Genomic DNA, 22,896 nt, shown 5'->3' with positions numbered 1-22,896 from the left:
CCCAGAGTGCGAGAAACGACCCTTCGCATCCTCTTGGCTGCTGCCCGGCCAGATAAGACCTCGATGGACTGCCCGTTGAGGGAAGACGACTAGAACTCGAAGCGCTTAGGGGAGGCGGTAATTGGACAGGGCCACAATGGCCGGCCTGCGTCCCTAGCCTGTGCAGAGGGATGTCTCGCGTGACGATAGCCCGGTAAGCTGTGGAAGGTATTGATGAGGCCGACGAGGAAGACCTTGTTGTCAAGCCCTGTCTGTGTCCCTTTTGACAAGTCCAGAAAAGTTTTCGAGACGGCAGGGACACAAGGGCAGCATCTGTGGGCTAGCTGAATAGCGAGGCAGCTTCGTACGATTGCACGAATTTCGACGCTTTCGTCTGAACGATTTGGAGCGGCCACAGAGTCACGCAAGCAGACACACTTTCAGCCTACACTCGCTTTGGACGGGCTGCACGAGGCGGATTGCGTCGCTAGGTAGGTCTTAGCCGTCTAAAGAGAGGAGTGGGAGCCTCTATCTTGTCCAGAGAATCCGACTGAGCGTTGCCGTCCCTCATTCAGAAGCCTTGATCCCATTGCCCTAGCTGTCTTTTTGGGGGGCTGTCGAGTGTCTCGTATGTTCGACACAGGCGTCCAAGTAAGTGGGACGCCGACCTTGGCCGGGAGCAGCGAGGCATAGCTTGAATAGATAGCCACCCACCCACCTGGTTCACGGTCAAAAACTTGCGGTCATGTGTATATTTGGTCAGGGAGGCTCCCGATGATCGAAGGCGATCGAGGGGCTGTTGTCCGTTTCTGGCCTGGGAAGCCATTGCCAGAAAGGTCTGAGGAGATGACAAGGCGTTCTGGAGGCTGCAGAGCGAGGATTTGGGTGCAGGACTCCCTCCCTCCATGTTCTAGTCAGTGGCATTAGTGGAATGTAGGAGTCTGGTATGCAGGACACTTACAGGAGAGAATGAGAAATGTGGTTGCGGGGTGAATGCGCAGGAGGAGTAAGTACCTCAGCCGCGCGTTCACTGATCCACCGTATTTGATGCCGTCCTTGAGGCCGACACTGTCCGCCACCATGTCTAAACCAATTCATGATAACCCCAGAAATCGAAGAGGTGTCTTCCAAATACACAGAGAGCTATCTACAAGGTGCACGTTTTCTCAACGGATCACCTTGCCCAGTGTTGTGCTGAATGCCTATGGTTGATTGATTGCTCGCTCGCTTGCTCAAGAATCTTGTCAGGATTGGAGAAGAAACAGAGCCGGAGAGCAATGAAAAAGTTATGAGGAAAATGGCCGAGTGAGGATGTGTTACAACCTCTCCTGCCATCCCATGCTGGCAATAGGACGACGTGCACAAGAACATCCACCCAATCCTTCCAAGGTAACCAACATGATCTCGTCAGGCCTTGTACAGTGTATCCAAATATGCCACGACGAGCTTCTCCACGATGCTCTTGTCCGGCAGACTCCCTGCGACGCCGTATAATTGCGCACTGGTGCCTTTGGCCTTGTCCTTCTTCACCGCTGCACCCCCGACAATCCCACTGGTGGTGGCCTGTTGGCTCACAATCTTTTCCTTCTCTTCCTTGACCACTGCGACGAGATCATCAATCAGTCCGTCGATGACCCCAGGCCTTGTCATGGGCAAGGTCACGGCGACGTGGACGCCCGGAGGATCCTGGAGCGAGTTGAGATGCCACTGGCGTTTGGACATCGCGTCGGCAATGTCATAGACTGATATCTGCGGGTCGATCGATTCAAACGCCACCACACTGACCATGGGTTTGCCCAGTATCGCCAAGGTGGATTTCAGGACGGGATGTTCCTTCACGGCGTTTTCAACCGTTTGTTTCGCAATGACGATTTTGTTCGTGGCGTCAATATACCCCTTCTCCCCCACAGCCATCATACTGACCCAGCATCCGGCAATCAGCGCGCCCGGCCGCGAGCCGGCTATAGAGGGACTCCCGTAGACCCCACCGGACCAGTCGGGACTGATAAAGTATTGATATGCGCGGAGCTGTCCGTTTCTGTACAAAACGCACGAGTTTCCTTTCGGCGCGAAGCCGTACTTGTGCGTGTCCACAGAGATGGATGTCACTCCCGGGAGACGGAAATCGAATCCTCCTTCCTCCACAAAGGGCGAAGGAAACCCGGCTTTGGAGAGGTGCGGCATGAGAAAGGACCCCAGACAGCAGTCCACGTGCAAGGGTATTTTGTAGGTCACGGCAAGTTTAGAGAGGGCAGGAATGTTGTCAACGATCCCGTGCGGGAAGTTCGGGGCGCTGCCCACGAGGAGGATTGTGTTGGGGTTGATCAGGCGGCGCACACGGGATATGTCGACCATATACTCTGGAGCCGGACAGCGCACAACGTGTAGCTTGATCTTGAAGTATGATGCTGCCTTGTGGAACGCCGCGTGGGCGGTGTTGGGAATGATCATTTCCGGCTCCGTGATGCCCCTTTCGGCGTAGCCCTTCTGCCGGGCTGAGAGGCAGGCCATCAGGATCGACTCCGTGCCACCCGACGTAGTAACTCCCGCGCCGGTGTCGGGGGCATTGAACATGGCGAGCACCATCGCCACGATTTCGGCTTCCATCTTGCGGACGGCGGGGAACACGTCGGCGTGGATGGGGTTGGACACGCTAAAGAACCGCATGGCCTCGAACTGAATGTCCAACAGCTCTTGCTCGCCGTGGTAGACGGCGCCAGAGACCTTGCCTTCTTCCCACCGCGTGCGTTTCATGGCCGCCAAGGTCTCCAACTCGCCGTGTAATTGCTCCTTGGTCCATGGCTCCTTGGGGAGATGCAGGTACCGGTTCACGCCGGGACCGGTTGGGACCAGTTTATCTTCGATGTCTTTGCGTGCGGAAGCAAGTTGCTTGGAGACTTGTGACCGTACACCAGGGAGGTTCAGGAAGATTTTGTACAGGGTTTTGTGAGTGCTGTGGTAGAGGAGAGCAAGGGAACCGAGCAGCCCGTAGCCGCGGAGGAAGTAGAAGGACCGCCGGAGGATTCGGAGGACGAAGAAGATAAAGATTATATTACGAAGTCTGCGGGAGGTGCTATGTTAATTGACCGAACAGTAGAGGGCCATCTCCGGCAGACGTCAACATACATGACGGAGGGCAGGAAGGACGTACATATTGAAATTCCCCTGGTAGTCCCTCAGGCGAGCCAAATGACCCGCCCGAGCTCGCTGGAACTTGCTCTGCAAGCTCAGGGGGAGAGGAGAGGAACCGCCCATGATGGGACCGAGTCTCAGGGTCATCGACAAGACATAGAAAGGATGGATGGCGAGGAATGGTGGAAGGACGAGAGGGGAGGGAGCTGGACACTTTTTCTATCACGAAATAATAACAATTAATGTGACGACAGCCGCGGCGCATTTTCAACGTCTTTCTCCGCAGGTTCAACGTCGGCGCTCGTTCCTCGTATAGCGGCTTTCGGCAATTTGATATCCCGAAGTCACGCGACTCGTATCTCGTATAAAAACTCCCATCAAGTATCCCACAGGGTTGGAAACACGAGATCAGACCTGATAATCAGTCAAAAGAATCTGTAGCATTGCCGTACGCATGTCTCTATGGAGCCCTTTTGGTCCTAGTCTTTCTTGCTTTTGTTTTCCAAGTCGAGCTCCTCAGCTGTCGTTCAGGTCGTGCTATGTTCAAATCCAGCTGGGCCGACAGATCTCCAATGCAGAGGTGCTGCCCTCATGACGGGGAATATCTCAGGCCGTTTCATCACATAACCTAAACTCCGGGGAAAATGCACGCAGGGGACCGTCTATGCCGTGACACCCGTCCGGGCCTTCTTAACGGCCTGCTCCGTCTCGATCTGGTCGTCAACGGCCTCTTCCAAACGCCTCTTTTCCGGTACTAATTGGTCCTCTTGCTGCTTTTCTGCCAGCAGTTGCTTTTCCTTCTCCGTCATGTTGGGCAGTTCGACCTCGTTCCCGGGGTTCTTCTTGCCCAGCTTGACGTTGCGATGATATGCGTGGATGATCGAATCCGCGTCATCAATGGCAATGGGTCTGATGTCAGCCAGTCGCTTGATGGCTGCGGTAACCTCCTTGTATTGCGCATCTGTCATCTCAATCTTGAGCTGCTGTGCTCTCGACTTGATGGCGTTCCATCCGGTCAGGCGAGAAGCGAAATGGATGTATCGTCCGATACCGAAATCTGAGGGATCAATGATTTCGTATGTGCTCGGGTTCGCCAGGATGGCTTTGGCGTGGATACCGGCCTTGTGAGTGAAGGCACAGAAACCGGTAATGGGGTTGTTAAAAGGGATGTTGACGGCGACCGCTTCGGCAACCAACTCCTCGATGTCCTTGATCTTCTCCAGCTTGTACTTGCTCTTGACATAGTCGCGGTCGGCCGTGATCATGCGAGCCATCAGCCCGCCAAGCGTGGTAATGCCATTCCGCTCGCCAATTCCGAGGACTGAAGTGTCAATGTGGGTAGCGCCCGCTTCTAACGCACAGTAGGCGTTGGCGATAGCACAGCCGGTATCGTTGTGAAAATGGGTCTCAATGTCGCAGCTGACTACACCGCGCAGTGTTCGAACAAGGTCATAAACTTGTCTGGGGGAAGCGCATCCGACGGTATCGGCGATACCCACCCGATTCACACCGACCTTATCCACGGCTTGATAGAGCGACAGCAGATCGACCAGATCAGATCGGAAGGAGTCTTCGCTGGAAAATCGAATCTCGATGCCCTTGGACTTGACAAAGTTGATCACCTCGATGGCGGTGTTCTTGATATAGGTCATGTCCTTGCCGTGAGAATGCTCTCTCAGGAAAGAGGATGTGCCGATCACGACGTCGACGCCGTCGACACCGGTTTCGACCGCTATTCTTGCATCGTCCATGTGGCACCGAATGTGGGTGAGGATTTTGGACTTCAAGCCCAGCTTGCAGATGGCCTCGCAGTCCTTGCGAGACTGCTCCGAGGCGGCCGGGCTGGTCAGCTCGATATAGTCTGCACCGAACTCATCCAGAGCCTTTGCAATTTCAATCTTCTTGGCGGTGTCAAAGTAGGCATTCGCAAACCTGTCAGCGGACGGGAGTCAGCGTCTTCCAGCTTCTCGAGGGGGCAGGATCTTGCAACGTACTGCTCGCCTTCTCTCAGTGTGCTCTCGATAATCTTAAATCTGCCGACGTTGCTGAGGAAGTCGCCCACGGGCATGTAAGGATTTCTGGCATTTCGTGGGGTTGGGTTGGTATTGATTCCCGTGTAACCCGGGTGGCCTGGAGCTTGTCAGTCAGAGCTATCTTGATTGAGAGAGTGGTTTGACCATACTGGCATTGCCATTCACTCCATTTGAGTGGCCATTGGCGCCGTTAGTCTGTCCGTTGACACCGTTCGACTCAACCTCGTCGGCGGAGGGACACATTTTGAGCGGTGAACAGGAACAGAGTGTGTGAGCTGACAGAGAAGATATGAAATATCAGGACTCGGGTAAGAGATCAGTGTAGCAAGAGACAGAGAACAAGGTGAGCGGTGAGGGGGGAGTAAATGTAAATAGGTCTGGGGAAAAGGGAATAATGAGTCAAAATGGCGAGTCGGTGATTTGACGGAGACGAGATGGTGGCAGGGAAGAATGATGCCGCGAGCGAGAAGCAAAGAGGGAAAAAAAGTGGGAGTTGAATTGTGGATTGCTTCGGATTTGGAGGGGGAAAAGTCTGAAGCAGCTGCAGTTTGCGCGAGTTGCGGGGAGCATATTTTTTCGCTGTTCCTCGCCTATGCAAAGCTGCGTCTCCGGTCTCGGTCCTCACTGGGCAAAATTTTCTACCCTCGTAGTGTGCACTTTTTCAATCATCAGTCATCAATCATCAAGTTTCTTAGTGGTTCGTCCACGGTGCTCTTGGTGTCGTCTTGTCCTGATATTCTGTAATTCATACCTCGATGCCCAAGGCACTGATCCTTTTTGTCTATTAACCATCTCAATTGTCAATGCCCTTTTCGGCGCACTGCTGTTGACGTCATTGGTTACCAAAGCATCGTCACGTGATGCGCATCAACCTCGGAACTTTTGACGAAGCTGAGATCCCATCTATATACATACTGTAATTATCATACAGGCTTGTTCTAACGAGCGGGAGAGCGAGCTCATAGGCTCCAGCTTCCCTCCTGACATAATGATTTGTCGAAGCTACTCGTGAAAGTCTGCTCTCGTTGTCATGATGCTTACCATGCTACAGGGATAGGAATTTATCGCGTCCTCCTATGGAGAAGAGAAGACGCAGTGCACCATCCAACTGCGTGTACTGTTTGTGGCACTTGCTGGAGAACGAGGCCTGGAGGTCAAGTCTATGGCCTGCTCAGTGTGCTGGTCGTGCCACTACACTTGCGAGTTGGTCGTGCGACACGAGATCGACGGAGGGTGTACACGGTGATCTCTGTGGCATGTTTAGGAACGGGTCGCCTGAAATCCTTGGGGGCCTGACAAAAGCTTCATAACAGCAGCATATAACTCTGTACATTCGCCACCTTGTAACCAACACGGTTCAGAGCCCCTCCAGCTATCGGTCCTCAGAGAGAAATGGCGAAACCCACGCTTTTGTTCGTCCCCGGTGCGTGGCACTCGCCTGCCCACTACGAGGCACTCATGAAGGCCCTCGAGGAACATGAATATCACTGTGAAGCTGTGGCGCTACCCTCGGTCGATCCCAAGGATCCGCCCAACACCGACGCCGACACGGATGCCGCTGCCATATCTGCCGCCATCAGGGACATCTTGTCGTCGGGCAACGATGTCGTCCTCATTACCCATTCATACGGCGGCATCCCTGGCCAAAGCGCCGCCTATTCATTCGTGGGCCAGAACCAAAACGGTCCACGACTCACGGCCATCGCCATGATGTGTTCGTTCCTGTATCCGCCGCAGACGGCTCTTCTCGCACCACTGGGAGGCAAACCTCACCCAATCCACATTGTCTCTGCGGATGGAAACCTGGTGGACGTCGGACCACCGGGTCCCGAGACTCTCTTCTATAACGGTGTGCCAGCCGAGGAAGCGGCGCGATGCCTTGCTATGATCAGGACACACTCGTGGCGCTGTAAGATGCTGCCGCCGACCGCGGAAGGGGCTGGGTGGTGGGAGATACCCACCAGCTATTTGATTTGTGAGCAGGACAACGCCATCCCCGCCGATCTGCAGAGGAAGATGGTCTCGGATGCGAATGAAGCGTTGGCCCAGAGGGGTTCCACGCTGAGGATTCGGGAGGAAACGGTGGACAGCGGGCACAGTCCATTCCTGAGTATGACGGAGAGGACGGCAGACTTCATCCGCCGCACCGCAGAAGAACAGGTGCCTTTCAAGTGAACGATAGATTGCAGGGAGAGCTTCAGTTCTATAATCCTCGTTTGGTGAGATCGACTGGGCTAAGTCTATAGAAAAGTATCAACGTGTTGAATCCGTGGCTGGCCAGAGGGTCACTGGGTCATTTCTCCATTCTGCTGCCGTACCAACGCGTCGAATCTCGCTTTGGCCAACGCGTACAGCATCTCTGTAAGAGGCATGGCGACTCCCCATTGCCGTCCGAGACGAGCAGTGTTGCCCACAATTGCCTCCACTTCGAACAGACGGCCCTGCTTGACGTCCTGCACCATGCTCGTCTCCCTGCCCTGCCTCGTCTCTGCGCGTCGCTTGCCGATCGCCAACTTCTGCTCGGCGACCTTCTCGTCCACGTTGGGGACGCCCATCTTCTGTGCCAGCGCGATGATTTCCTTCATGATCGACCACACCAGCTCGTACGAATAGGGAGCCGACGAGAGGCAGAAATCCGCATCCGTGGACATGGCGAGCGCGCAGGTGGGACTCCACGCACAGTTCAGCATGATCTTGCCCCAACGGGCAATTTGAATGTCGTCGTGCACTTCGGCTTGACCTCCGCCCGCGATCGTGAGTTCGGCCAACTTAGCCGCGGCTGCTTTGTGGGATTCCGGGGCGGTCGAGGGGAATGTGCCGATCTCGAGGAGATTCAGCATCTCGGGATACTCAATGATGCCCTGCTCCGTCTGCGTGGCCGGGAGGTAGACGGCACAGCTGAGGAGTGGATTGTCCGGATATGCCTGGGCCACTTCGTCCTCGATGGCAATTCCATTCTGAGCGAGCACAATGGCCGTCTGAGGTCGACCACGGACGACCGGTTCAATCAAGTCACTCAAGGACGGCTTCGACCCAGGGAAGGACTTGGTCGCAATGAAGACAAAGTCATAGGTGACGTCCTCTGGACACTCGGCGACACTTCTCACCACGAAGTCGGGTCGGAACGACACATTGCCAAAGCGCTTGCTGTGCATCGTGAACCCATTCTGCTTGACTGCTTGATAGTTGGACCGGCACACCGCCGTGACCTGGCAGCCAGCCCGCTGGAACTGATACAAATAGACGGCCCCAATGCTCCCGGCCCCAAAGAGGAGGATTCGAGGAGCGTTATCCATGGTCGCGACAGAGATATTTCGGGAAGAATACTACGATCCCAAGAGATCGGGGGAAGACGATAAACCCCTGCATAGGCCGGAGATTGGCCGGAGAAGCCCCCAGATAAACCCCGTAAGGTTCATACCTTGTGCACAATTATGTACTATACACGGCAAAGGTTGCCTGACCGTGGGCCCGAGAGGAACGTGCTGACAGATGATCCAAAGGTTTATATCAAGCAACATATACTCAACACAAGGCTGAAGACGTTCCATCCCTGCTTGGACTTAGGCAGACACGTGCCGAGTCGGTATGTTACGCCCTCTTGCTGAATTTGCTACGGACATGAAAGAACAAGGTCGAGACCAAAGTGGGAAATGGTAGACTAATCAACAAGTGCATCTGCTGTTGGATGGGCTGTCGAGCCACGGCTTGAGTCACAGATTGAACGATGTTCGGCTCCAAAAAAGGCCCGAATTGCGATCTGACCCACACAACTAACTCCCTCTGGGGCTGAAGAAGCTCTGAAAGACACATGCCAATTGTAGGAGAAGTGCAAAAGAATGCTCCGTGCTCCGTACCACAGCTGTGGCAAAGGGGAAAGAGAAGCCAGATGGAGTGGTAACATACCCATGTGCGTTCCACTACCTGAGTACTTGTGTCCGAAAGCAGCATCTCTGAAGCAGTTTACAAATCAAGGCTCCACGGGGGCTTTGTCCCGGGGCCACTTGGCTGGCTAGTAATGCGCCTTTCCTGACGACAGTCGATCTACCGACACAACACACATGGCAAAGAGCCATTCCATGCAAAACTCTCGCCGCTGGAGCATCCGCCCGCCAATGGTGCTGGCCAGTCTTGCACCCTCCTCTGTGGCATTCCGAATCAACAGTGGCACCAGAGGGGCTTCCAGGCCCCAACAAACACAATATCATGACGTGCTAGGCCGATCAAGCCTTTTGTCCGTTGTTAAGGGGACGTGAATACGCAGTGGCTGCGCCCAAGGGTGCCGTATACCCGAGATCGGGGAGCACCCACACCGGAACATCCATTCCAATCAGTGGACGAGGTTGCATGGCATGATCTCTGAAAAAATATTAGCTATCAAAGGGGCTAGCTAACCTTTCTTTATCTCCTAAATATCCTTTCGTCATGGCATGCTCCTCGCCATATATACCCTTTTGACGCCCATCCCTCCACCAACCTGGGCGATACCATCACCACCACTACTACCACCACCACTACTACTACTAACCTGCCATGGAGACGATAGAGAGGATTCTGTCCAAACCCGTCGCCAAACCCTACCGCTCTCGAAAGATCGACCCCTCCGTGAAGCCGTATCTGAACCGGTTCGGCCAGGTCGACTTTGCCCCCGGCGACATCGAAAACCCCCGAGAATGGTCGACAGGCCGTCGGTGGTACTGTACGCTCGTGGGCGTCGTCCTGGTCTGCAACGCCACCTTTGCTTCTTCCAGCCCGTCGGGGTCTCTGCGTGGCATTGCTAAGGAGTTCCACGTTTCCGACGTCGCCGCCGGTCTCGTTATCACTCTCTTTCTGCTGGGATACGTGGCGGGGCCGTTGATCTTTGCGCCCTTGTCAGAATTCTACGGTCGGAGATATGTCTTTTACGGAACCTTCACGCTCTATGTGGTCTTCAACTTTCTCTGCGCCTTTGCACCGAACTTTGCGTCCCTGCTCATTGGGCGTCTGTTGACCGGCACGTTTGCAAGTGCCCCGTTGACCAATGCCCCCGGCGTGCTGGCCGACGTCTGGGGACCCGTCGAACGTGGGAATGCCATGGCCATTTTTAGCATGATGACTTTCATCGGTCCTGCCATCGGTCCTGTGATTTCTGGGTTCCTCGAGCTCAAGGAAGATTGGCGGTGGTCGTTCTACGTTTTGCTCTGGTTAGGAGGCGTGACGGAATTGCTGATGTTCACCATCCCCGAGACATTCCCGCCTGTGGTTCTGATCAACAAAGCCCGACGACTGAGGGCCACGGGCATCCCTGAATATCAAGAGCTCCAGGCCCCGGCTGAAGCAGAAGGGCGAAGATTGACCGATATCTTCAAAGTCGCCTTGATCCGACCGTGGCAGATCCTCTTCGACACCATCTCGATGCTGGTGGCCGTCTACATCTCGGTCGTTTATCTGCTGCTCTACATGCTCTTCACCATCTACCCGATCGTTTTCCAGGAGAAGCGAGGCTGGAACTCTGGGGTCGGCGAGCTGCCGCTGGTCGGCACCGTCATCGGTGCATGCATCGGTGGTTCCATTATTTTCTACGTCTCGCGACGAGACAAGGAGCGAATGCTGGCGGGGATCCCGCGCAAACCGGAAGACCGACTGCCCGTCGCCATGATCGGCGGCATCATGTTCGCGGTCACCATGTTCTGGTTTGCCTGGACCGCGAATTTCAACAGCATCCACTGGATCGTGCCGACTCTCGCGGGCACGTTCTTGTCGACGTCGATCCTCCTCATCTTCGTCGCCTACCTCAACTACCTCACGGATACCTATCTGATGTACACGGCCAGTGCCATGGCCGCGAACACCATCTGCCGGTCGGCCTGTGGCGCCGCGGCCCCTCTCTTTACGAACCAAATGTTCCGCTCACTGGGGGTCGGCGGCGGCGGATCGCTGATCGCGGGTGTCGCTTGCCTTCTCGCGCCCATCCCTTTCATCTTCTACAAATACGGCCCGCAGATTCGCCAACGAAGTCGCTTTGCTCCCACCGACGCCCCTCAGACCCGAGACGAGGAGAGTCAGGACGGCGAAGCGAAAGAGGCCGTGGACGTGGAGGCTCCGTCCAGTCCCAGCTCAAGTTCGATGACTGGCAGTCTACGTTCCGAAGTGTCTTCACACATCGATGCCGAGCCTTCACCTGTCGCTGACGAGAAGACGGGTGAGCCAGAAGCAGACCAGCACCACGAGCCAGAACACGAGGCGAGCGAGACGAAAGAGGATTCTTGATTGAATCGGGCTTTCTCTTGTCTCGACTGACTCCGATGGACAAGCCAGACACCAGGGTCAGTTACTTTGGGCCTGACACGCACATGTGGGACAGACAGAACTCTGAGGGCTGCTGGCACATCCGGATACGACACAAAACACCGTTAAATCCGGGAAGGTCCAAAAATCTGGGCCAGGCTGAGGAGCCCATGCATGTGGAGCTTGATTTCCAATGGGTTTATCTCAAAAAGGGGACTCCACACCGGTGGAAATTTGAATTCGGACCATTCCGACACATCCGCTACCGACCACAGGAAGAAAGGCTACGCAGTACGAGATCCAGCTGCCCAACAGTATTGTTGATTGATTCGACATGTGTGCTGGCGCCAAGTTTGGGACAGAGTGACTCATAGAGCACGGATGGATGGATGGTTGCAAGGATGTTTTGGTTGTATCTTCCGCGCACGCACATATGTACGCAGTAATTCTAGGGATGTGTGTTTTCTTTTTGTCCAGCGTGTCGGATTCGTTTTCGATTACTCGGTGTGTTATTACTTGCATGCATGGTATTGCATGGCGACGGCGCAATCGATCGGGAAAGAGATCCTCATTCCCTTGGGGCAGACCAGGGTGTTGTGTTATGTTGTGTATGTCCGCTGACGACGACGACGACGACGACGACGACGATGAGCGCTATATAGTACGAGGGGAACGGAAATGCGACTTTGGTTTGGGCATATTACGTATGTATAGACAGCCAGGGTCTATGGATGGGAAAGGAAGGAATCGATCTCCCTTTTGCCCACAATATGTATGTATGCGTGTATGTATATCCTGCGCACTTCTTCCTTCAGTCGATCCCGTGTACAGACAGACTAATAGAAGGAAGAATGGGTGTCCAGGTAACTTCACGTTATATATGCATGACACATACATGATCGACACTGGAGGTACTTGGTACATGTGATTAGAAGAAATAATGCAATGCAATGCACTGCATAGAGCCATATGTACGAAGTCTGGCTACGCAAGCAACCAAGGCTGACTGACTCAACAGTGCCTGCATCCAGCCACGTGCATGGCTGCCACAGATCCATCCATAATGACTTACCAGGTATGTAGTCTGTTCGAGGATGTGACTCAATCAACAGCGGGGCGGAATGTTGGGCACACGGGGTTCGCCATTATACATGGCCCGATATGTCCGGTCACCAGCGCTGGAACTTCCCTGGCCCTGTCATCCTGTGCCATGTGCCTGGGTACCTGCATGAGGCATACATGTGATGTGATGTGATGTGTCAGGACAGGGTAGGTAATGATGAGGACGAACGAGGAAGCCGTGCGAGGGAAACAGAATCAGAAATAGAACCAGAGCCAGAATCAGAATCCTATGAGGACGGCTAGTGCTGGGTATGAAACTCCGACCTAGTGACATATGTACGTCGGTTAGAAAGAGTCTTTCTAGTTGAAGAGGTCGTACGTGATGCTCAAGGACTTTAACCTCATCTCGTTGATGCTATGCTTCTTGCTTCTTTACTTGTCTGATTGATGGTTTGATTGCTACATTTCAAAGGAATGGATATACAATGAAGCATGCTGAGATAGTTTGCAGAACACGGGAAGGAGGAGGAGATGCTATGTTCCATAGGAATCCACTCATCTCACTGAAATCATTCATGGCTTGTTATTCGACTGTCTCTTCAATGGGTTGATTGTTTGGAAGTCAATTTGGCTACTCAGGGCTCAGGACCTCACTTGATGCAGCATGAGTATGAAGCCGGGTGGTGGCACAAAAGGGCAGGCGATAGAAGGGTGTCATCTATCGTCCCCATGCTTCTCTTGCTCTTCCCCCAACCCAAAAGCCCACATTGTGAATCTGTCGAATCTCGCATGACTCCTCTTCGAGCGCCGCGTTCATCCTCCTCCGAGGCATGTGGCCGCGCGTGTTCGCAAGGAAACCACCTGGCCCTACCGTACAGATCACGGACCGGCCCCGGCGCCATGGAGAGTCCGGACCCCCCGAATCTGGCTGGGGCGCCTGTACGGGCCACGAGGACGCGTACATGAGTATTATGGCGTGGCCGGCCTGACTCTTGAATACTAGTCAGGGGTAGACGAAGCGAGACGCTTTGCTCATCGCGGAGATTCAGATGGGCGCGAGAGCGAGAGCGAGAGCGAGATCTCGAATGGACGAACCGGGTGATTCGCGCGTGGAGCTTCGGCGATCCGAACACCGGTGGGAGCCAGTCCTCAGGCTGAAGAGTGTGATTGACTATCCTGCGAAAGTAAGAGGTAGGTGGTTCTGGATCCGATCGCTGGCAGAGGTGTCGAGCTCCGCCCAAGTCAGTCCGGACGAGTCCCTCCGTACCGGGTCATGAATAGAATGGCCAGAATGCCTGGAGGACGACATGGGAAACCACCATGAAGCTACAACTGTATACCACTGGTAAGGCTTCACGAAGCAAAGGCACCTTATGACTGCGAAAGTATATTTTCCGGAACTCATAATACCGCTTGGTACATTATGGCTTTCATACCGAACGTAGCAGCACACAGCACGCCAAGGCGTAGAAAGAACAGTGACTGTAGAAGAGTCTCAACATCGTCGAGCCTTGTCTGGCGCCTTCGCTAATATATAGCAGGCGAGATATCTGCCTGGACAGTGCGGAAATTCCAAAGCGACAACACCGGCATCATTTCATGAGGCCCGGCCCCGTGCCAATGTCGCTAGTTCAGCACAGACAACCCTAGTGTGTGTAAAGAAAGAATGGATTCTCTCTGTCCGTCTTGTCGGCATAGGCCAATTGTTGCCGCAGTGTATCCTTCTCATCTTCGCTCATAAGGGCAAGCTTCTCTCGATTCTTCTTATTGAGCCGGTCATTTCGGAATCTAAGGGCCAAGCACACCAACACTTGGAACGATAAGGTGCTAGGTGAATGTCAGCATTGGCAAGCTGTACTAACAAGACTCGAGTATCGGGAGACCCAGCAATACTCGCCCGCTTTTAGGGACACTTACGACATGATGGCCGCCTTCCCACTGATATATCCAGGCGCTTCAGACGCACGGAAAGATTCAGTGCCGGCGATATTTCCAGCGCAGTACAGGACAAGTGTCAGAGCATTGACGGTGACTTTCTTCGTATGGCCTCCCAGGTTCGACGCATTCCAGACGAGAAGGAGCATGAAAGCCTGATGTGGTTTTCAGCTATCTGGTAAATGAGCAGATAATAAACGCTTACCGCTGTAAAGGAGTTGCACAGGTAAAGTGCAAACAGTAATGCTCCTTTGCTCTTTGGAACACCACCAGGGTCAAGTCCGATCATCATGGCAAACGCTGCAATGGTTGGCAGAATGCTGATGATCATAACGAGGCTTCGATCGTTCCAACGATCGCTCAGGTACCCGGTGAGAATGGTTGAGACTGCTCCGACCACGCCACCAGGAATGTTCAAGATCAGCTGGTTGTAGTCAGTAGGGCTTCTCTTATCACAGAGATTCCAACTTGACAGAGCACGGCTACTCACCGCTTGCTGTGCGCTGTAGCCAAACGTTGTCAACAAGATGCTGGAAAAGTTCGGGATCGCCGTCGGAACACTGAGCATCAGAACGCTCACTGCGATCAACCAGACGCCAGGATCTTTGAAGACCAGACGTAGCTGAGACGTCTTGATCTTGGCATTCTGTGTCCCCGACTGGTTGTCCTTGACTCGCAGGAGTGTCGCTACCTTCTCCGCATCAGAGAATCGTCTCGCTTTGACTGGAGAATCTGGTAGATAGAAGAAGACAAAGACACCAACGACGACAGTCACAAGACCAATCGTCAGAAGGAAGATCCGCCAGCTCGCAAAACTCTTATTCTTCGAGAAAGACACGCCCCACGAGACTAAACCAGCAAAGATGGATGTCAAGCTATGATAGCCCATCAGACAAGTCAGCGGGAATTACGCGAAGGGCGATTCGTACCTGTTACAAACGTAGACATAGGAGATTCTTCGTCCTTGTTCGGATTTCTTATACCACATGGCAACCACAAGCACGAGAGTTGGCGTCACACAAGATTCGAAAACTCCCAAGAGAGCGCGGCAGATCATCAGACCCGCGTAGTTTTGACAAGCTGCGTGGGCTGCCAGGACTGCTCCCCAGAGGATGATGTTCACACCGAGATATTTTCCAAGTCTCGACACCCGTTGCGAGATATACTGAGTTGGAAATTCGGCAGCAAGATAACCGACGTACTGTCATCGATTTAGTCCCACAGAAGTGATCGGACGAAAAGGACTCGAGTGAGACTGTCACAAATGGCCAACACAAACGTGAATGCTCGGGTTTGACTCACGAAGATCATGGCAACATTCGAATACTCCTGGCCCTTAAGATGGGTATCTTCCCGTAATCCCATGACCGCCGTATACCCAATGGTCGTCTTGTCTAAGAATTGGAGGAAGTAAGTGGCAATCATACAAGGGAGAATGGCCCAGTCAATCTTCCGCAGGAGCTTCTTCCGCTTTTGTTCATCGGCCAGAATACTCAAAGCTTCCTGGGTGACACCGTCGGCGTTCGGGTGGTCGCGAAGAAATTCAAACGCCTCATCAGCGTCCTTGGGATCAATGTTAAGATTGGCCAACGCATCTTCAAGATGAACCACTGTCTCTTGAAGTTGCTTCTCCGTATCCATCGGGGCACTAACGACCTCTGCAGCCATGGTGATGGAGGGGAGTGTTCAGGCGCAGAGCAGCAACAATAGTGCGTTTTGCTTGGAGATAGCAACGGCTGATGTAACAGGGGCTGGTACACCAGATACCCGTCGCAGAAGAGAATGCATCATATATCTGTCGACGACGAAGAGATGAACGGCAATTGTGTCTGCTCAACTGCCGCGATCGACGAGGCGGTATTCCACCGTGCCACCTATACACCAGCATATTTAGCGTCACTCCTGTATCCAAGCAGACGACGTTCGATTCGCGACGACCATATCCGGTGAGACGAAGATACTTGGCAAATTGTCATTGTGGGGATGTCGGGGTCAATTCGTGGGGAATATGGACAGTTGGGGGTCGAATAACCCGCCTCAGCTGGAGATCAGACAGGGGAGAGTGGTGTTGGCACACATATTAGCTGTGGGAAGGATTGGGATAGCTTCGGTATGCTGCCAATCACAGTAGTGGTCTCTGTATCAAGTCCAGTACAGCAGTTTAGGTTGTCGGCAGCTGAATGGGGCCATCCTAGCAAGAGTATGCATGCGGCATTCTTCGTTCGACAAGCAGCTATCGGGGTCCATTCGAGTACGGAGGCTTTGTCTTCGAGCACACCAACGTTCAACGTGGTATTTCGGCAGTTCTCAACGACTTGACACTGTGGTGCTTCGCGCAAAACAAACTAGATTGCTGCCGACCGTTCAAGGGCAGGTCGGCTCCCAGAGATCTGGGCACCTTGTCGGTCGATCGAATTCGTGTTTGTCAGGATAACATATCATGAAGATTTGTACCACTTGCGAGATGCGCAAAGGAGCTTGCCCCAGTTTTGTACAAGTTAGACAGACAACTGATGATAATAATAGAGGGAGAACGAGATCGACCATGTACGCATTGGTTCTCATGCTTCTCTCTACATGGCTGACTAACTTACGGTGGAGTTTCCAGTCGCGGAACCGCAACATCTTCGAGCCTCGCTCAGTCTGTCCTGGTCCAGTGGAGGATCCTGACACTGAATCTGACTACGATCTAGCAGCTGCTGAACAATACTTGGAACTTTTTTGAAAAGAAAATTTGATATTCAAGTTCAAGTGTGGTGGGTATCATGCCGCCACCGTGGTATCTCCAATATGTCATGACCACCTGGGTATGTACTTAATCCTATCAATACAGGGCGATGGGATGCTGGTATAAATGTTCAGGTGAGGTCGGCTAGACCTTCTAGCTCAAAATACACTTGCAGCAGAACCTTGTCGCATCTGAAGGCGTCTTCATTATAGTCACACACCTCCGGAAGCAGATACCCCAGCAAGAGTCGCGACAGGGCGTCGATCGTGGAAATTTTCAGGTGTTTGATCGCGTTCACCATTTCCACAATTGACCATGTCCGTGGATGGAGTCGCAGCTGCGGGGTCTCTTGCTGCGTCATGAGAACCTGCCAGACCTTCTCCAGGGAGCCTTCTTGGTCGATACGGTGGTCAACAAATCGCTTCTGGACGGTGGCCAATTGGTCTGTACGGAGAGAGCCTCCTCCGTGAACTGAGTCCGTCGCTTCCAGACAGACATCGAAAATGAAAAGCAACGTTGATACCAGTGAAGTCGACTTGCGGAGTCTGCTCATCGGCGTCATTTGTCCATGGAGGGCGCGTCGCATCGCGTTCAGTCGCCGCAACACTGTTCGTAGGGCTGAAAAGGATGTCTCTTGGAGGACGTTTGGTCGAAAATGACCCGACGATGTATGGACGTGGACTTTTGACAGTGTTTCAAACAATCGTGAAGGGCAGAAGGAAGATTCGGGCCCCTTTCGCAGGGCCATGTTGCTACCATCGTTGGGGGACATCATCCTGACGTCGATGGGGGAATATCCTGGGAGCGTACATACGCACCTGAAGCAGTCAGTGAGGTTCCTGGGAATGGCCGGATGCTACCCACCACGCAAAAAGCCACAGTGTCTCTGGTGAAAGACTGTGCAAACCGCCATGGCACTCGATGGATCGTTGAAGGCCCGTCAAGTGCGTCCGAATGTTTTCTGTTACCGACTTGGGCAGTATGTTCTCTTGGGTCGAGCCGGTGTCTGCTCCACTTCTCGCAGATCCCATCGACAACGTAACTTCGTACTCCCACAGGTTGATCACAGCCAGGATGGTGTCGTCAGACACGGCACTGGGGCTTTTTAGGTGCTCTTTCAGCGAGCCGATGCCTTCGAGGATCAGGCTGAGAGTTCCGGAGCTCGGTTTTGGGTGTCCCGCTTCGATGTCACGATGAAAACTGGAAATTGCAAGTAGTATTCGTGCCGGCAATGTGCGAGGTATGACGTGATTCACCATGACGGTCGCTGGGGAGTTGATGTTACTTGACTGATCGGTCTCGTAGAGGCGACTTATCACAGAATGGTGTACTGCCGACGTCAGTCGTCTCGGATTGTTGTAAGGTACGGCCCAAGATATGACTTACAGTGGTCGAGCAGCTCTTGCGGGTTGTAAGAAGAATCCAGAGCGCCGCCTTCTTTCCGCTCCACTTTCTCCGGCGAAGAGCATGGCGGAGTGAAGCACGGCGAGGGGTGTGACTCGGTATGTTGAGACTGTCGAGGGGAGGACGGCCTCGAGCTGGAGTCGCTCGAAGTATCAGACGGTCCTCCGTCACCGACCGCAGGGGATATTATTATTGAAGTTGGTACTTGTTCTACATCTTCTCGGCGTAGCCAGGGCAAGACACGGCTTCGCGATCGGGCAGCCAGTTGTTTCTGACGACGGATGGATTCGCGTTTGCGCAGAACTGATCAACGAAAATCGACATCTCAGCAGCGAGACCTCCGTAAACGTCGAGTGCGGATCTTACATTCTTTCATGACATGTCGACTTTTACCCGTCCCACGTTGGCAGTCGCCAGACACGAAAAGATATTTGGGAACATATTGAGTGGCAGCAGTCTGAGTGAAGACAATACTCATCTTTGACCCGGAACACGTATTCTCCTCGAGGCACAACAGCCAGGACGTTCACAACGGCGCAGAAGGTTGCTGCGAACTCTGGGAGGCGCCGATGGCGCAGTCAACCTTCTTGTAATCATGGGCAATGGGGGCACAAGACGAACGAAACGAGATCGTGTCTCCGAAGAGACACACAAATCTCGATAGCCCGGTCCCCGTCATCTCACCGGCTCTTGCTCATTCGTCCCTGTACGGAGTAGGGCGAGATGGGTGCATGACCCGGTGTTTCTCTTGTGCCCGATGACCCTGCAAGAATCAGACCCGACGGGGCATCCTCGTATGCTGATTGGATGGTAACCATTATCCCAAAAGAGTCTGAGCTTTCGACCAATCACATAGCAGGAACACTGCCTACCTTTTATGGACTAGTCTATCAAGACCAGACTAGAGGCTGCACGAAGCCTTTGGTGCTTACGAACAGTGCCAGTAAAGTGGGCGTCAACCAATAATGCTGAGGATGGTGAAACGGCCTAACATCGCTTCGGGCAACGGCAGTTTTGGGCAGTCGCAACGAGAAACTCAAAAGGGGACACAGGGTGCCAAAAAATTGGCTTTGATTCGTTGGCCTGTCGTGACTGGCACACCTTGGTTGGTGAAGGGCACAAACCAGGTTCGGCCTAGTGTTTGCAAGCGGACTTCAACTCTAGGTTCAAACCATTGGAATAATGGGCTTGAACACCGGGCTCTAAAGGATGGGTCGCCGCTCTGCTTCTCTTCTGTAGAGTCTGGCCACAGGTGCGAGGAATGGAACCCTCCCTGCGGAGCCTCCCTCTCCTCGTACCGACCTCCATGATTCCGCCGTGCATTATCTCTTCACCTTGCGCCCGCGTTTACCTCTTTGAGCATGGATAAACGCAATGAGCCGAGTCATGCTCCTCCCGGCGGCCTACATAACCCTGACACAGGTGACCGATCACCAGACCGAGACGATGAAAGCAGGGGAGCCGGGTCGTCGAAGAAGTATCGACGAATCGACCGGGAGGGGGGCAGAGCCTCGACGGGTTCCGAGCAGAGCAGCCGTTTTCTGTTCGTCGACTCGTCTTCCAGTGGGCAAAGACCGCGTTCTGACCAGCGAGCAATCAATGCACACATCCAGCAGACGGCGCACCGCAATCGAAAGCAAGCCGCACAAAAGCAGAAAACCGCCGGAGCTGCGAACATAGGGCGATTCCGACGGGAGCCACAGCTGCAACCCCGTCCGACTGAGCCTCGATCAATTGTTCCTGTCCCCTTGGAGCGACGAAGTTCCTCTCAAACACCGCGATCTCCCAGTGCTGAAAGTTCGCCTGCGCCACGGTCATCACTCAGCCCGCCAGGGGAGAATGTTCTTCACGAATCACCAGCCCCCGGACGATCAGAATCCCTTCCAGCCCTTGCTCGTGAGCAAGTGGACCGATTGCGACACTACAGCAGTGTTCGTGGAGCCGAAGTTCGTGAGGCCGTCAATGCTCAGCGACATGAACAAAATGCGTCCACAGAAATCGCCCGTCGAGAGCCTCCTCAAGATGAGACCGCCTCGGTGAGGTCCATGCTCACACAAATCCTGCAACGCCTGGATGCGGGCCACACGGGCCGCTTGATCCAGTCTCCCAGCTCATCACTGAACAACACTCTTCTGGACCCTTTCAATATCAGTTCTGTACATATTACCCCTAGCATGAATGCTGTTTTACGCCATTGTAAGTTGTCTGTTTTTTTGTCACCCTGCATGCTGATGTGTTCGTCGGAGCCGGGATTGCGAGATAGGCCCGTGGGTCGTTCAAACACGTTTTACCTCCGTTGTGTATAGGAAATTTCCTTGATGTCCTCCCAACAGCTCCTATCCAGCTCCGCGTCGTCTTGGGCGGAGAATCGAGGAAATTTCAGAACGGCACATGTTTTCCCCTCTAAATCGAGAAATATGGGAATGAGCCTTGATCTCATCTTACCTCAGACCCCCGCAGGCACGAGGGTCGCAGAATTGGCTGAATTCAAGGCCAGACGTTGACTTGTTCGAAATAGTTTCCGATGTTATGGTCCCCACCATATTTCCAACCCGACACCAAGCCGAGATCCAGACTCGATGGGCCTTTCAAAATGCCGCACAAGACCCGCTGGTCTTGTATTCACTCCTGGCAGTTGCGTCGGCCGAGAGAAGTTCGCGGTTGGGAGAATTGCGCAGCGGTTCGATCGAGACGACGTTCACTGAGGCAGATCTTGAAAACCGCGCGGTCCCGGATTTCGTGTCATACAAAGTGAACGCCGTGCGACTGGCAAACGAGACGATGAAATCCATGGAGCATGCGACCCAGGCGTCGACGATTTTTGCGATGATGTGTTTGCTTTCTATTGAGGTGCGTGGCCCCTCACACAAGACAGCCACCCAATGCTGATAGAAGTCCCTGGCAGGTTATCACGGGAAATCAAAAGGAAATATTTGCGCATGTTTCTGGATTGCAAAAGCTGATCGCCTGGCGGGGCGGGTATCATGGAATCCCTCCTCATGCCACAGAGCTCATTCTCTCGTAAGCTATCGATTCCCTCCTCTCCAACCCACGAATGTCGAGTCTGACCATTGTCACAGAACGTCATACATGTGTGCAGCGCTGACACGATCGTTACCTGCGGCTCCTCCCACGTCAGCATTGCCTTCCCTCCCTGCGAGCTTGGTCGAAGAAATCCGGCAAAACGTGAGCAAGGACATCCAAAAAATGGGGACGGGCATATTGACCGCAGACGTGGACACGGTCATGGACTGGCGAATATCACAAGCGTTCCGGGATATGAAGGACGTGGTCCAGTACCGCGAGTACTACCACGAGAAGCAGCTGCTCCCGGCGCCGGACGAGAACGAGTACATCAACGCCAAAAGCTACCATTTCCGGTACGCGGCCCTGTCGGCGCCGTTCGAGCCGCGGGAACCCGCCAGCGACAAGGAGGAGGCGTGTCGCTTGGCCATGCTCATTTTCTGGTTCAGCAACTTCCAGATCTCGCGACCGGACTACGCCCTGAACCGGACGTTGACCGCACAGCTGAAGACGGCCCTGCAGGCGTCGGACCTGAAGGGTCTCTGGGGCCCACACTACGAGCTCCTGGTGTGGGTTCTGCTGATGGGGGCGTACATATCGGCCGGCCAGCGAGAGCGGCCGTGGTTCGTGCTGAACCTCGCGAGGGTATCCAGGGTGCTCAACCTGCGGAGCTGGGACGACGTCCGCCAGGTACTGTTGAAATTCTTCTATCTCGACCGCATCTACGCGGAGGGCATGCGTCAGAGCTGGGAGGAGGCGGCGCTGCTGGCCGAGACGATGGAGGCCGGGCTGTCATGACTTGACGAATATAATATTGGACGACTATCATGGTTGCTAGTGATGGCACGGGCGCGCAGTGGCATTTAGTTCGTGAGCGTTCTGCGTATGAGTCACAACGATATGAGCCGGGAGTTTTTTCGGGGGCTGGGGAGGAGCCATTGCTTTTTCTTTGGGGCACAAACAGCGTCTTCATGATGGAGATACACTCTGGTGTCCAACACGAGACGAAACAGGGCGATTCTGCAGAGCACTTTGCAACACCACGTGGACTGGGCAAGTCTGCGAGGTACAAAGCGACCCGATGCACCGGCACTTTTTTTACTTTGGGCTAAGGGACTCTCCTACGAGTTTCAGTATAGCTTCCTCCTCCTGGAAGACCTTTTGGCTGAATACTGACCTTGACCTTATCGATTCGGGCCAGCGAGCTCACGTTGCCGATGCCGGAACAGGAAAGATTTCAGTCTGACAAAAGAGCGACGACGACGGACTTGGGCGCTACAGTGCAGAAGGCTCCAGGAGATCTGCGGAATCTATTCTGTCAGACAGTTCAAA

At 53.8% G+C, this 22,896-nt stretch overlaps 8 protein-coding genes across 8 annotated transcripts; 3 read left to right on the top strand and 5 right to left on the bottom strand.

Moving 5' to 3' along the window:
• Positions 1–1,386: 1,386 nt before the first annotated feature.
• Positions 1,387–3,234, bottom strand: AYL99_10282 (hypothetical protein; the record flags this gene model as incomplete). Its single annotated transcript, XM_018841788.1, has 2 exons — positions 1,387–3,040; positions 3,131–3,234. The coding sequence occupies 2 exons, from the start codon at positions 3,232–3,234 to the stop codon at positions 1,387–1,389; spliced, it is 1,758 nt and encodes a 585-aa protein (XP_018688676.1).
• Positions 3,235–3,773: 539 nt separating this feature from the next.
• On the bottom strand, positions 3,774–5,387 carry AYL99_10281 (homocitrate synthase, mitochondrial; the record flags this gene model as incomplete). Its single annotated transcript, XM_018841787.1, has 3 exons — positions 3,774–5,043; positions 5,106–5,241; positions 5,294–5,387. The coding sequence occupies 3 exons, from the start codon at positions 5,385–5,387 to the stop codon at positions 3,774–3,776; spliced, it is 1,500 nt and encodes a 499-aa protein (XP_018688675.1).
• Positions 5,388–6,536: 1,149 nt separating this feature from the next.
• Positions 6,537–7,319, top strand: AYL99_10280 (hypothetical protein; the record flags this gene model as incomplete). Its single annotated transcript, XM_018841786.1, has 1 exon — positions 6,537–7,319. One exon carries the CDS (start codon positions 6,537–6,539, stop codon positions 7,317–7,319), a length of 783 nt encoding a protein of 260 aa, XP_018688674.1.
• Positions 7,320–7,429: 110 nt separating this feature from the next.
• Positions 7,430–8,440, bottom strand: AYL99_10279 (hypothetical protein; the record flags this gene model as incomplete). Its single annotated transcript, XM_018841785.1, has 1 exon — positions 7,430–8,440. One exon carries the CDS (start codon positions 8,438–8,440, stop codon positions 7,430–7,432), a length of 1,011 nt encoding a protein of 336 aa, XP_018688673.1.
• A 1,237-nt stretch (positions 8,441–9,677) lies between these two features.
• AYL99_10278 (hypothetical protein) lies at positions 9,678–11,393 on the top strand (the record flags this gene model as incomplete). Its single annotated transcript, XM_018841784.1, has 1 exon — positions 9,678–11,393. One exon carries the CDS (start codon positions 9,678–9,680, stop codon positions 11,391–11,393), a length of 1,716 nt encoding a protein of 571 aa, XP_018688672.1.
• A 2,726-nt stretch (positions 11,394–14,119) lies between these two features.
• On the bottom strand, positions 14,120–16,076 carry AYL99_10277 (MFS transporter, ACS family, allantoate permease; the record flags this gene model as incomplete). Its single annotated transcript, XM_018841783.1, has 6 exons — positions 14,120–14,300; positions 14,391–14,563; positions 14,614–14,832; positions 14,899–15,283; positions 15,338–15,609; positions 15,711–16,076. 6 exons carry the CDS (start codon positions 16,074–16,076, stop codon positions 14,120–14,122), a joined length of 1,596 nt encoding a protein of 531 aa, XP_018688671.1.
• A 1,190-nt stretch (positions 16,077–17,266) lies between these two features.
• Positions 17,267–19,018, bottom strand: AYL99_10276 (hypothetical protein; the record flags this gene model as incomplete). The annotated part of the gene is made up of 4 exons (XM_018841782.1): positions 17,267–17,954; positions 18,001–18,466; positions 18,523–18,843; positions 18,907–19,018. 4 exons carry the CDS (start codon positions 19,016–19,018, stop codon positions 17,267–17,269), a joined length of 1,587 nt encoding a protein of 528 aa, XP_018688670.1.
• An 883-nt stretch (positions 19,019–19,901) lies between these two features.
• On the top strand, positions 19,902–22,362 carry AYL99_10275 (hypothetical protein; the record flags this gene model as incomplete). Its single annotated transcript, XM_018841781.1, has 4 exons — positions 19,902–20,736; positions 21,059–21,390; positions 21,446–21,561; positions 21,621–22,362. 4 exons carry the CDS (start codon positions 19,902–19,904, stop codon positions 22,360–22,362), a joined length of 2,025 nt encoding a protein of 674 aa, XP_018688669.1.
• Positions 22,363–22,896: the final 534 nt, after the last annotated feature.

This window comes from Fonsecaea erecta, assembly GCF_001651985.1.
Source record: "Fonsecaea erecta strain CBS 125763 chromosome Unknown Scaff11, whole genome shotgun sequence".
NCBI lineage: Eukaryota > Fungi > Ascomycota > Eurotiomycetes > Chaetothyriales > Herpotrichiellaceae > Fonsecaea > Fonsecaea erecta.
This window is presented reverse-complemented; position numbering and strand designations above follow the sequence as displayed.